The sequence below is a fragment of the Panthera onca genome, chromosome D1, assembly GCF_046562875.1.
Source record: "Panthera onca isolate mPanOnc1 chromosome D1, mPanOnc1 haplotype 2, whole genome shotgun sequence".
In the NCBI taxonomy this organism is placed as follows: domain Eukaryota; kingdom Metazoa; phylum Chordata; class Mammalia; order Carnivora; family Felidae; genus Panthera; species Panthera onca.
The window spans coordinates 27,457,051-27,471,148 of record NC_138348.1 but is presented as its reverse complement, the minus strand read 5'-3'; the positions used below and the strand labels follow the sequence as shown (position 1 = coordinate 27,471,148).

The 14,098-nt window shown below is 44.2% G+C and overlaps 1 protein-coding gene and 1 long non-coding RNA gene across 2 annotated transcripts in view; one reads left to right on the top strand and one right to left on the bottom strand.

Annotated features, from left to right (window-relative positions):
* Positions 1-7,885, bottom strand: part of FBXO3 (F-box protein 3) — a 32,518-nt gene extending 24,633 nt beyond the window's left edge. The window contains exons 1-3 of the mRNA XM_060606314.3: positions 7,752-7,885; positions 3,235-3,324; positions 982-1,145 (exon numbers count right to left, since the gene is read on the bottom strand). Coding sequence (XP_060462297.1) covers positions 982-1,145; positions 3,235-3,324; positions 7,752-7,855 — 358 coding nt within the window. The 5' untranslated portion in view covers positions 7,856-7,885. The remainder of the gene's footprint in view (positions 1-981; positions 1,146-3,234; positions 3,325-7,751) is intronic.
* Positions 7,886-9,835: 1,950 nt separating this feature from the next.
* LOC132662470 (uncharacterized) lies at positions 9,836-13,815 on the top strand. The gene is made up of 4 exons (XR_009602599.2): positions 9,836-10,065; positions 10,238-10,298; positions 12,571-12,677; positions 13,511-13,815. It is a non-coding gene; the product is annotated as an uncharacterized LOC132662470 (long non-coding RNA).
* The last annotated feature ends 283 nt before the right edge of the window (positions 13,816-14,098 follow it).

The window sequence follows — 14,098 nt, the reverse complement described above, 5'->3', positions numbered from 1 at the left end:
ATATTAATCAAGGATACTTTCCTTCAAAGCTCTACTCTCCCTGCCAAATCAATCTTTCCTCTAGCTCCTAGCAACTCAGTTTGAAGTACCTGGTCATACAACCATGGTTTGTACGAAATTCATGTTTGCATGGGAAGTTACAGTGAAAATACGGAATGTAAAAGGAAGGCTGTTTCTAAAGAGACCTTAGTTCAAAAGGAATACATGTGAGAAGAACTGATACCAATTACAGCTCAGCTCAGCAAAGCCAAAACATGTTTTATATTCCTTTTAGTGGAGAAATCTGAAAAAACTTGGGGACTAAGTAGCAATATATCTGCAACCTATTTATATACTTTCCTGGGCATAAATTAGCAAATCAAATGAATGGGAAAGAGCTTGTTAATATCTCTTCCCAGAGTTGGACAATAATAGAAAGAGCACAAATTCTGGGGTCAAATAGACCTCAGTTCAAATCTTAGTTTTAACTGTTCTGTAAATGTCAAAATAGGGATGAAAGGTTTCCTTATTTTAGTATGCTCCTCTCACACTCTTAAAGACCCAGGTCTTTAATACTTGATCTTTCTAGATCATTAGACTATCAAACAACAATTTACTTGCACTAAAAATAAGAAAGAGGGTTGATACAGCAGGCAGTTTTTCAATTAAAAAACAAATCCTTTGAAAGAAATCACAATAGTTATCCTCAAGCACTCTTCCTATTAGTGAGTTTATTATAAAATATAAGGATACAAGGAGTTCAGCTTTCCCTTCTAATAAATAATCACATGGGTCCCAAGGCACTCAAAAATGGGACAAGCAGTAAAGCAAGAGTCCTTTTAGTAATATAGGCTTCCTATTTTCTTGGCCAAATATGAATGGTGAATTACAGATAATGTTGGTGAATTATAGAGTAGCATAGATGATAAGAAAACCAAAGTTATTTAACCTATTTATACTACAGTTACTAGATGAAGAAGGGAGACCCTGCATTCCCAGTACCTTTCAGAGACAAAACCATCCGAGGACATCTGGGCTCCAAATATTTCTTGAGATCATCCCAGGCCTTTTTAATAGCAGCATAATGGTCAATGTATCTTCCTACATCAGAGTAAGTATCTATGAAGAGAGATTTCCAACACTGATTCTTCTGTGTTTTCTCTTCCCTAAACAGATTTTAAAAAATGAGATTAAAAATCTTTTGAAATGAAATTAAACACTTACCAACATACTTTATTGGGAATTTGTGCTTACCTCTCCCTTCCTTTTCATTTATTTTAGCTACAAATGAAGACTAGATAGCAAAAGTGATACATACATCAAAAATTCTACAGGAGTTATTGCTGGCAGGGTGGGATTATGAGTCACTTATTGTCTTATTTCTACTTATTCTTTCCCCTAAGTTTTCCCCTATGTCCTTAATGAAACACAATGTGAATAGTATGTAAGGTATGAATTTCAACTTACTCCTTAAAACATCACAATTATAAAGTTTTAAAGCATATATGTAGTTGTTTTACTTTAGAAAACGTTTAGAATTTAATGATATAACGATACTAATACAATTTATCTACACTGGGTTACCCAGTAGCATTCAAAGTAATCACATGATTCAATCTCTCATTTGGTACAATTTCACATACATTTATTGAGTGTCTACTCAGCCATGGAGGACATTAAAAAATGAGGCTTGGGGCGCCTGGGTGGCGCAGTCGGTTAAGCGTCCGACTTCAGCCAGGTCACATCTTGCGGTGAGTTCGAGCCCCGCGTCAGGCTCTGGGCTGATGGCTCAGAGCCTGGAGCCTGTTTCCGATTCTGTGTCTCCCTCTCTCTCTGCCCCTCCCCCGTTCATGCTCTGTCTCTCTCTGTCCCAAAAATAAATAAAAAACGTTGAAAAAAAAATTAAAAAAAAAAAAAATGAGGCTTATTTTCTGCCCTCAAATAATGTATATTCTAATCAGGGGGAAAGAATGAAGCGTAAACTTAAGAGTCAGAAGTGGCACAGGATAAGGCAGCTACAAAGGGCCTTCCGGTATCATGCTAACGAGGTTGGACCTTATCCTGTAGGGAACAGAGAGCTACTGAAGGGTTTTAACAGGGGAGCTGAAAGAGAGAATTGTGGTTGTGGTTTGGGAGGTGTGTAAACTAGAGGCCCAAGAGATGAGTCAGGAGGGTTGTGAGGAGTTCTGGTAAGAGATGATGAACTGACCTAAAACGGGTAGCTAGATGAAATGAGAAAAAAGATTCAAGAAATATAGAGAGGCTAAAATCAGAAAGGGCTTGGTAATTGAATGAATGTAGAGACAGAAAGAGAGGAGATCTAGGATGATGCCTGTTTCTGGCTTGGAAGGCCCAGGTGGATGGTACCACCATGAAGATGAGGAATGCAGGAGAATCGGGTTTAGGGATGGTGAAAACAACAATTCAGGTGTTGTTTGGGGGGTGGGGAGAGACAGGGGTTGGAAGGAAAATAATGTACATACATATTATCAAAACCATACAGTACCAACAAACTTATGAAAAACTAGTCTCCTATTCTAAGTCCAACCCTTCAAAGGAAACTTTAGTTATTTCTGGAAGTTATAAGTCTAAACATTTATGCCTCTAGTCTTGATCTATCGATTTTATATCTATCTACTGATACCCCAAAGAAAAAGATCAGTTCAGACAATACTTAAAATTTCCTCTTCCCCATTCTTCCTCCTCCCAGGGTTTGATAGCCTATTATTTTTAGTTCTACTGAGTAACTTGCAGCTTTAAATAATATACTTAGACCTTTACTTCTTGCTTTGCCAACTTGCCAGGACTTGATTCCCTCGATCTAAGAAAAAGATATTGACAACCCTACCTTTTCTTTTGTCTTTCCCAACGCCACCTACTGTCAACTACACTTTCATTCTGTCAAGTTTATTAACATTTACTGAACTCAGAAAACCCTGGTGGGTCATCCAATGGAAAAGGTCCAGCAGGCGGTTGTGATCTCTGTGGGGATGTCAGGGATGGACATTCAGGTTTGGGAGTTAGGAGCACACAGGCAGCCACTACAAACGGCAACATGCGTGCAGAATTCGTAGAGGGAGAAGAACAGTGGCCCAAGGATAGAAGCTTAGAGAACACCAGCATTTACTGGGAGGCACAAGGAGAACAATCAAAGGAGATAAAGAGAGCCTTGGGTTAGAGAGGAGGATGCAGACAGACTAGTGTTACAGAAGCCAAGGGACGGATTTCAGAAATACATATTTCCTGAATACTCACTCAGATATCAGCCAGTATTTTTTGCAATGTCTTCTCCACAGCGGATCATGACTTGATAGCTGGCTAAGCCTTCGACTGACATAGCAACAACTGGCAGTAACCAGATTCAAGGTTAGTATGAAAGAAAATAAGAAAACAGTTTAGAAATAAAGATAAAAATACTCAATGTTGTTTGATTTTATTCCCTTTACGTTTCTTATTTCCCACTTTCCACCCTTATAATTGCAAAACAGTATTTTCTAAAACCTGTTCAGCATGTTAGCTACTATAATTACCTTGTGAGTGGTGAAATCTTAACTATTTGAGTTCACGAATAAACCCCCCAAACCTCTACAACTATAGTTTTCGTATGAAAGTCTATAAAACACATAAACTTTTGGAGTTGTTAATTTCAAATCAAAGAGTTTTCATGCACTTATTATTGGGACAGTACTTCTACATACAGGAAGAAATGTTACTCAGATGTAAACAAAAAAGAAATGTTAAGATCTGCAAGACATTTGATATTAAATACATAAGCCTTTTGTCTTTTTTTGTTCCAATTTTTTCTTAAAGGAAAGAAATACTGCAGCCAAAACCAATTTTAATTATAGCAACTATTGGAAAGCCCATCTCTAAAATATGTCAGAATCATTATAGTTCTGATTCAGTATCCATAGTGATCCAAGTTAGTATCGGCTGCTCAAAAACATGGAATATTAGAGATAAATAATTTTCTTATTATATAGAGACTTCTAATACAATAGTGCTCCAGTCCTATAAAGCCTACCCTACTTAATTAATTTGCAAAAAGAATGAACCTAGGATTAGGAAAATGGATTTCGGTCCTTTCAGAAGATGAATCACAGGTTGTAGAAAAGCCGATATTCAAAGATCTCAGCTGCGCAATAGGTAATCAATTAAGGGAATCTTAAATTACATGGGGCTTGTCAAAGCCATGACTGGGGCATGTGAGAAACCAACTGATGGTAAATAATATAATAGCCTTTGTTCAGTTTTCAGATTTTACACAAACATCATCCTGATCCTTTTCTTCCAAGCTCAGGAGGTGCCCAAACTAATATTTGCAAACATAGGAATCCCTCCAGTTTTGTGAATTTGGAGTTCATTCCTTCTTTTCTTGATCCTTCTCTCTCTACTGTCCCAAGAGGTAAACAACATAAAAGAATCTCTGGAATAAGCACCAAAGGTGATTTTGATGTACGTGAAGGATGAGAAATACTGTTCTAGACATTCTGACTCTGTTGGCTTGGGGTAAGATCTGTATCTCAAGCATGTGTATGTTTAAAAAGTGTCACATGTTGGGGCCCCTGGGTGGCTTAGTCCATTGAACATCAGACTCTTGATCTAGGCTGAGCTCATCATCTCACAGTACGTGAGACCAAGCCCGCATAGGAGCCTGCTTGGGATTCTCGCTCTCCCTATCTCTCTGCCCCTCCCCTGCTTGTTCTCTCTCTCTCTCTCAAAATAAATAAACTTAAAAAAAAGTGTCACATATAATTCTGAGACACAGTGAGGGTTAAGAATGAATAGTACACAATAAATCATTGGGAAGAGATCCACATTGTGCAGTTAATATTACACAATGATTCCAACAGACTACCCCAATCCAACACCATCCAGTTCAGTAAATATGTATCTAAAACTTTGGAGCTCAGCAATAGGCAAGACACTTGGCAAAGTGGGCTGTATAGTGCAGGAAAGAAGTTGTAGTACACTGGAAACTTTTTTGTAAATAAAATGTGATGTTTGTGACAGTTAACTTTATGTGTCAACTTGCCTGCACCAAGGGATAGATAACCAGATAGCTGTTTAAACATTTCTGTGTGTGTGTGTATGTGTGTGTATAGATGTTTCTGGAAAGGATTAGCATTTGAAATGGTGGACAATGTGGGTGGGCATCATCTAATCCATTGAGGGCCTGAATAGAACAAAAAGGTTCTTCTCTAAAGCATTTAAAATAAAATCTGATCCCCTCATCTTGGCTCACAGGGTCCTGCATGATCTCACCAGTCTCTTCTCAAGCCATTCTGCCTGTGAGTCACTCCCTAACTCCCACAACACCATTCTAGCACCTCCAACAGGCTATGTTATTGTCCAATCAGCTTCTGAACACACTGTTCCCTCTGCCAGGACTGCTCTATGCCATCCTTCATATACGACAACTCCTTGCAATGTGAACTGATCATCCCTCCCTCCCATTCCTTTACAGAGGAACTGGTTTATTTCCTTCATAGCAAACAGCATCTCTTGTAATTATGCACTTTGTTTTCCCATCTTGCCCACACAACTGTAAAACTTCGTAAGAGAGGCCTCTCTGTCTTGTTCACTGTTATATCCCCAACATTTAACTGGCTGGCACACAGCAGGCACTGAAAAAGAATCTACTGAATAAATGAAGAATACTAAGATAAACAAACAGTCTTTACCTTTTGAGAATTTTTAAAAATGTTTATTTATTTATTTTGAGGAGAGACAGTGAGAGAGAGAGAGAGAGAGAGAACATGAGGGAGGGGCAGAGAGGATCCCAAGCGGGCTTGGAGCTGTCAGCATAGAGCCTGACCCTGGGCTCAAACTCCACTGGAACTCACGGCTGTGAGATCATGACCTGCGTGGAAATCAAGAATCAGATGCTTAACTGACTGAGCTCCCCAGGCACCCCAAGACAGTCTTTACTTTTAAGAAGTGCACAGATCTAGGGGTGCCTGGGGGGCTCAGCGGGTTGAGGGTCCAACTCTTGATTTCGGCTCGGGTCATGCTCATGATCCCAGGGTTGTGGGATCGAGCCCCACGACAGGCTAGATCTATGCTGAGCATGGAGCCTGCTTGAGATTCTTTCTTTCTTCCCCTCTGTCCCTCCCCCCACTCGTTCCCTCTTTCTAAAAAAAATAAAATTTAAATTAAAAAAAAAAAGCACACAATCTATCTGGTATGACAAATAAACTCTGCAAAAGAAAGAAGAAGGTAGAGGAATCAGGAGAGAGGGTCTTAAAGAAATTCCATCTTGCCAGGTTGAGAAAAGGCAAGCAAGGCTTCCAGGCAGGGTCAAGAGCTTAAGCCACTGAACAAAAAAACACAAGTGTGCAGTATGCTGGCAGAGGTCTGATTTGGCTAGAGTGGTCTGTGCCAAATTGATAAGGACCACAAATGCTCCCAGAAGTTTAGGTTATAGTCTGTAAATAAACAAGAAGTATCATAGGTTAAGGAGAATGACAGCCAGATCTGTCTTAGAAAAATCACTCTGGCAGCAATGTGTGTGTGTGTGTCTTAGATTTCTAAGAGGCTATATAGCAACAAAATATTGCAGATGAAAACAGTTTGCTCCTGGAACAGCCTTTTCCAAAGAAAAGACAAATGTTATTTCTTTGCTTTAAGTACCAGCCTGGGTAGAGAAAATTTATTTTCTTGAAAAACAAAGTTACAGGCACTAATATAGATAGCAGCCAGAAACTGGAGTTATCCCTCTCTCGCCACATAGCTAGGCAAGCCAACAATTATTAATAAATCCAAGAATGCTGTATTTCTAAAAGAATTTCTGTTAACACAGGGCACAATAATCAAATGGTTATAATCCAGTTGGTAATACAAAAAACAAATCAAAACAAAACAAAACGAATCTTGCCTACCCATCCTTAAGAGGGCGATTTTGCCTCCTCTGCAAATACATATGGTGGCACAAGAAAGCCAGAGCCATGCCACCAGCTGTCAAGGGTGTAAACAACGCCATTTCTTCCACCATCCCAGACAGTCCCGAGCGCAGAAGGAACTGGGCACTTAACCACCCTTACCAGCAACCGGTGTTTATTTTTGGAACGGATGCTGGTAATGTGGGAAACCCAAAGCGTACAGGGGAGAAGACGGTCACCTGTATCGCACCACCGGAAGTCACTACCAAAACACAAAATCCAACATGCAACCGTGAGGAGGAAAGCTGGCAGCAAAACAATTATCAAGCATAGATGTCCGAAAGTGAGCCCTGCTAGATATTATGGTACCACGGAAGTCGCACCTGGGGGCGGGTCAGAGGGTCGCCTGGCTCCTTCTTTCCGGCGCCCCACCTGCCCACTACTGCGTCCCAGTCCGCAGGCCCTGGTCCAAGCAGAAAAGAGCACTTGGCCTGGACAGGGGCTTTTCCAAAGCATCCAGGGCTGGGCCAGATCGGGCCGAAACCAGCGGGGCGGGAGGCGGGTACTGGGCACTGGGGTTGGCGGGGCAGCAGCCGGGAGAAATACCTCCCCGATCTTACAACTGGGCCTCGCCGAGGCCTGGGAGAGAGGACTCTCGTCGCTCCTCAGGCCTGGGCCCTGGACGGGAGGAAGATCTAAAGGCGGGGCCCTTTCCGCCCCCGTCTCGCCCAGGCCCTGGGGTGGCTCTGCAGGATCAGGGCTGCCCTGGCGTCACCTTCTGGCTGACGCGGGAGTCCAGGTCCGGTCGGCTGGCCGGGCCTCCGTCCCTCCTGCCTCACTGCCTTCCCCCGTCCCGTGACCCCACCCCTGCCATGCGCGTCGTCCCATTACTTGATTAGGTCCCGGTAGTCCAAGAAGGATAAGATGAGGAGCAGGGGATCGGTCGGCAGCGATTCTAGGGTCAGCGGTGCCGACTGGGTCTCCATCGCCGCCATCTTGCCTGGCCCGGTGCAGGCCTGGCCCCGCCCCGGTCCCGCCCAGACCCCGCCCCCCGCCGCCACCGCCCGAGCCGCTCCCCAGCCGCTGGTACAGGTTTGTTATGTAACCGCCAGGACGGCCCCGCCCACAGGGCGGATCGAAGGGGCGGCTCCCGGCAAGGCTCCACCCCCGCCCCGTGGGCCCCAGGCCAGTGCAGTAGGACCCGCTGCTTCGCGGATCCCGGCTCCGCTACCGTGCGCGAGCTCTGCAGGCTGTCTCCTATTCCCCGTGACATCTCCCGCACTCTCTCCTCCCACTCCAGTCCCTAAACTTGCCCACCCCGGACCCCTTTCAGCCTTTGTTCCCAAAGACTTTTGTCTGCCTGGCTCTCTCTAGCCCTCCCGCCCCCGTATGTGAAATTTTACACCCGGTATCCTCGGAGACAGGCCCCAAATCTCACCCTAAGTCCTCTCCGCCCTTGACCCCCAAATCCTTCGCTCCTCTTAGTCTTCCAACCTAGAAACCTTGTTTTTCCGGTCAGCCTCCCTCGCCCCGCGTGTCCCTAGCACACAACAGGGCGGCTCTGAGCCTTGTCCATTCAGTAGGCGCAGAGTTGAGAAATTAGCCAGAGGTGCCAGGCTCCTCCCGAATTGGGGAAATGATTTTTGAAGGAATTATTTTAACCACCTCCCCAAGTTAAAGGTGCACAGGTACTGGATCTAAAGGTCAGACGCTTTCACTTAATTTGGTCGTCAAGGTTATTCAGCCCATTAGGGCAATGCAAAGTGTGTGCTAAATGGATTCCCCCCCCCCCCCCCCCAAGGTTTAATCTCAGCAATGTTAAGTATCCTGGGTGTGAAGGGATGAGCCAAAACCGCTAGTGGGCGTAACTGAGGCATGGCGGTTGCCCATTGTTAGCTTCACCAAGGTGGTACAAAAGTGCTGGTGGGAGAAGTGAATATACACTTACCTGAATCCTCCTTTTCCCTTGCTTTTCCAACGGCAGTATGGTGTAAGGGACTTCGAGGAGTCCAGTGAGACCTGGGGATCACGAATCTGTCATTTACTTTACTAGAATGGAGCTGGTGGACTAGCTAACCATGCCTAAATTCTGTGAGCTTCTGGACTCATCTCTAAAATCTATCCCTCCCCTAAAGTGGTTTATGGATGGAAATGAAGTTTTGTTTGTGTTAAGTGCCTGACTAGATAGTCAGTAAATGTTAATTTCCGAAGCCTATGCATACATCCATTACTAAGTTTTCCAAACTCTTCCATATCCTGGAGAAGGTTTCCTCCTAGCTATATGGAAAAGTAGAAATAAGTCCACCATCCAACCCAAACCACTCCATTTCCTCAATTCACCATACCATTAATGTTTTATATTTGTGATTTTTCTAATATTTATAACTCCTCTCCCCCATCCACAGTGTATTAATCATGTTTTTGAATTTTCTGTATGTTGTGATGTTTTGATCCTAAAAATCTTGCTGTCAGAGGACAGACTGTCCTCCTAGGGCTAGCTAGTTCTTACAGGGAGCAAATAACTTGGTTGGGAGCACACCTCTCATATGCAAACCAACCCCTCTTTTACCTAACTCTCACACACCAAGCCAATATTTCCCCTGCCCTAAATCATCCGAGGGCCAGGTACCAGGCAACTAGAGCCCAGGCCCACCATGTATTGTTCAGACTAGCCGGTCCTAAGCTGCTTACTCTTCCTTGCCCTGCCTTTCCTGGAAACCCCAATAAAGTCCCTGGCCTAACCTTTCCCCTTGCTCCTGCTTCTGCATCCCGAGTAAACCAGATGCTTCCACTGTGGCCCTACATGATGTGGTATGCCCCCTTCTCCAGTGAGATGTAGTAAAAATCTTTCAATGGCATTGGCCTTGCCATGTTGGCACTCACCTCCATACGTTAAAATCCCACTGATAAAAATGAGACCCTCACTTAGGAAGAAAACACAAAAACTAAAACAAAGGAAACTGCTCACCTCTCTGTACTTTCAAACTATTTATGCACACATTTAGGGCATTTCGAGAGTTGGATTCAGGCCGGCTGTTCCCTATTTGTCTCTCTTACCAGACTGTAAGTTCTCAGTCTTTTTCATCCTTGTGACTCCAGGGCCTAGCATGACATTCAACAAGCAGAAAGTTTAAATTTAGGTTGAGCAGATGAAGACAGCAATCATTGCTATTTGCCATGGAACCATACCTACGTGTAGATACAGGTACATGCTTATTTTGATTGGATTCTAATTCATGCTTGTCTCTATTTCTCCGTCGGATAAGCAATTTAACTTGTTTTAAGTCCAAAAGCTGGGGCGGGGAGTTTTCAGTGCAATGCATTTGCTTCTGCTACCCTATTGTATTTTCCTTTCCTTTCCTTTGGACTTGCTCCAGTTATGACCAAATGAGAAGACCAGAAGTATGATGTTACCTTACTACCATGGTCGGGATGAAGGTGAGATGAGACAGGTACTCACCTGGGAGACAAAATTTAAGGGAGTGCCAAAAAAAACCCCAAAACCTCAATAATCAAAATAAGTCATATTTTAATGCAGTATTTTTTAAAAAAAAACCCAAAATGAATGCAAAACTCTATAATGAACAAAACAGCAAAATTTTAAGTAAAAACTGGATTCCCACAGTGCTGTTGGAGCGAAAGGCAAGGAAAAAATGAACAGCTAAATACATGTTTTCATGTCTTTTTTAAATGATTATTTTTCTCCCAGAAGGTCAGAAGGGGCGCTCAGGTGGAGGACCAGCTTCTCCCAGGTGGTGGGGTTCAGAACTCCTGCTATCTCCCCTAGACCCTCTATCTCAGGCTGCAGAGCTGTGCCACTGTCGCATCTTGGAGACCGCCATCAGGTTGCCAGCCCTCTTGTCCAACAGCCTATGCCTTCTGGGGAGGTGGTTTCAACCCGGGCCCCACTTTCCTCCCCGGCATGGTATGAAGTCAGTAGAGGAGGTTGGGGGAGCAGTGGAGGTGCGCGAGGCCAGGAGAGCCTGTTCCTGGGCTGTGGCTTTCTGTTACCACCTCCCTCCCAAATACCTACAATAATGGCTGGAGAAGGGGTAGGGATAGGGAGGCAGGACTTGACTATTTGGGTCCCGTGGACTAAGACTGAAGGCAAGGGCTCCAGAGCCTGTGTGCCTGGGTGGGAGAAACAGTTCTTCCAAGTCTGCTAATTGTTTTGGATGCTATTCTTTAAAGGGCACAGAAGGATTTCACTAAAATAGTATTTGCTTGCCATTAATATTCCTGTAGTAAATCACAGAAAGCACAAGGTTCTGAAAAAAGAGTTCATATGTGGAAGTTTTTAAAAAAGGTTTCTCTGCTCTCTCAGGGAGTGATAATGCTTGAGAAATAAATACGCTTACGTGTTCTCTTGAGAACCCCAGTGTCACTTTGGCCTATGGTGTATGGTTTTTAGAGCACAACGCCTTACCTGCAGATAATTACGTTGTAGTATCATCAGCTTCCAGGTTCCCATCCGCTATTCCAGTAAGTCCCTCAGATGTTCATTCATATCTTATCAAGGGCAAGGGTCTGGGCTCTGGCCTGTAAGGAATTAAGATGAGCACAGTGCTGTTCCAGCTTTGATGCCAGTACTCTTCAGAAGGTGAGAGATACACCCCCTCCTGTTTGGGGGACAATCCACATAGTCCCTTATTATCACGGTTTAGCAACTAGCTGCCTCAGCAGATGTGAGTTTGCTGAGAGGCAGGACCGCAGTCACCAGATACTGAGTTCTAGAGGCTCCTGGTAAACGGAGCCTTACCCGTACTCTGCCCCCCATATATAAAACACCATAGTTTAGGGTCTCTATTAGCTCTCTATCGAACACTTTCTGGGATGTGTCTAGTCTTCCTTTGCCCAGCCTCATGTACCTCTCAGTGGGATAATGAAAGCTGAGAGCTGAGACAGGGAGAGGGATCCTGTGCTCTCTCCTCCCTCTCTGCTTGTACCCCTCCCCCCAACATTTTGCATTTATGCTGCCTGGCATTGGGGGTGTGTGTGTCCTGAGCCCTTGAAAGACGGCTGCATGAAGGTCACACTCCACTTTGTCCCTTGCTAAGTGTTTTTGGGAATGGCCTCCTGGGGCAGGAAACATTCTCAGGTGATTCTCAGGGGGTCTTGTCAGGTAGCAGGGAAGGCCTGGGAGTGGACCCCGCCACCTCTGGGGTCAGCGCTCTTAGTTGTGGTGAGGCAGCCTGGGCATCTGGGAGTATAGGGGATGATGAGGCGGGAGGATCGGGTTGGAACTGCCAGACCCCTACTGCCCCAAACAAGTGCGTCACCTGAAAGAAAAACCTTGGGCCAAAAGACAGCTGGTGATTGGTCAAAAGGAGGCCTGCCTCTGCAGAGCCCAGAAAAAATTCAGGAATATGCTTATGCTTTACGGCTGAAAGCAGGGAGAAGGATAAAATTACAGATATGTGTGGAAATGAGAGGCCGCCACTGCAGCTCGGAAAGGCAACCTGCCTGATGCGTTGATGCAAAAATCTGGAATGGATTTTTCTGCTCCTCTGGAGCAAAAACACAAACGGATGGCTAATGAGAAGTCCGGAATGGTTGTAAGAGATTTAAAGGCACAATTCCAGAAGTCATATAAATTTGTTCTGGGACTGGTCACCCTTCCTCCTCCCTTAGGTGAGACTTTAAATGCTCCTGAATTTGCTCAATAAATGTCTTTTGTTTTGTCTGGTACATGCTTCTTGTTTTCCTGCAGCCTGTGTACTTGATAGGAACCTTCTGGATGCATGGTGACTGAACCCTGCAGACTGGATACATTTGAAGTGCCCCCAACACTGGACTCTAAACTAGTGAACACTGAAGGTGCGACCAAGAATGGTTTGTAATCCCAAAGCTTGCCCAGAGTGCATCATTGAAACAATGTCTCCTATCAGGGGCGAAGAAAATGCAGTATTCTCACACAGTATGGGCCAGGGTGCCAAATAATACCATCCACCAATTTAATAGCTTGTGGGGCTGGGGAAGCCACTAGTAGCCACTAGAATTTGAGTCTTACTGTGACCTTTTGAGGCTTAACCAGGTCAGTTTATCCACTGTTGTTCCTGTAGTGCCTGACAGACATTATAAGAGAGGCTGAACCAGTATGCACTTGGTGGGCAGGCTTAGATGGGCTAGTGCTTTTTTTTTTATTATTTTATTTTTTTTAATTTTTTAAATTTTTAATTTTTTTTGGTGGCGGGAGGATATTCCCCAGGAAGAAGGGAAAAATCAGCCTCTGACCTAAGCTCTGTTCTATGTTCCTGGAGGCTGATCTCTATGAACTTCTTCACCTGGGCTCCCTTGTCATCTGGCTTCTGGTTGCGTTCAGCCATTGGGAGGCATTGGTAGGAGACTGGGGAAGAGGGGAGAAAAGAGAAGGTAGGGCTATTTAATGTCCACCAGCTGGGGTTTTAGCAGTAGCTGTGTTTCTCTGTGAAGAACACTCCTTGTGGTGCCCTCTCTCAACTCTTCATACTGTCCAGTACCCCTGGTCCCTCCCATCGCTCTTTCAGGGTTGGAAACAGCTCTCCTCCATTTACTAATCTCTGGGCACCTCACCACCCTATATTTATTCCTCCATCCTGCTCATATCTCCGCAAGTAATCTCATTGAGTTCTGTTCAGTTATTTCATTTTGAAAAGTCTGTTTCCTTATAGGACCCTGCCTAACGTCATTTGACTTACCCCAGCAAGAGTACTGTAATAAGCTCCCCAGGAGAACCTTATCAGTGAGCCGAACGGTGCCAGAACAATGAGATCTGCTGCTTGGGGCCGAACATGCCAATATACTGATGGCACAGCACTGCACATACTGCGTGCATTCTGTTGTGTCCCATCTTGGAGAAGCTGACCAAAGATGGATGGGCTTGGAAACTTTTGAAGGCTGTATAGATATGTTTGCTACCTTGATTGTGGGGACGGTATCACAAGAGTGTGTGTATATATCCAAATTCATCAAAACATATACATTAAATACATGCAATTTTTGCGTACCAGTTATGCCTCAATAAAGCTGTAAAAGAGAAAAATAAGAGAAGAAATGCTTCCGTTATTCATGGGACCCCTTGGGGGCTTCCTGTGCAGCTACCAGCTACTGATAGTAATGGAGGTCCAACCTCTGGTTGGCCTATTTTGGAAATAAGACTCTTCATTCCTAGGAATTTTACTACAGCCTTTATATACAAGCTAAGCATCCACATTTGAAAAGGGACCACCTTCTAAGGCAAGAAGGCTTGACAGCAATCC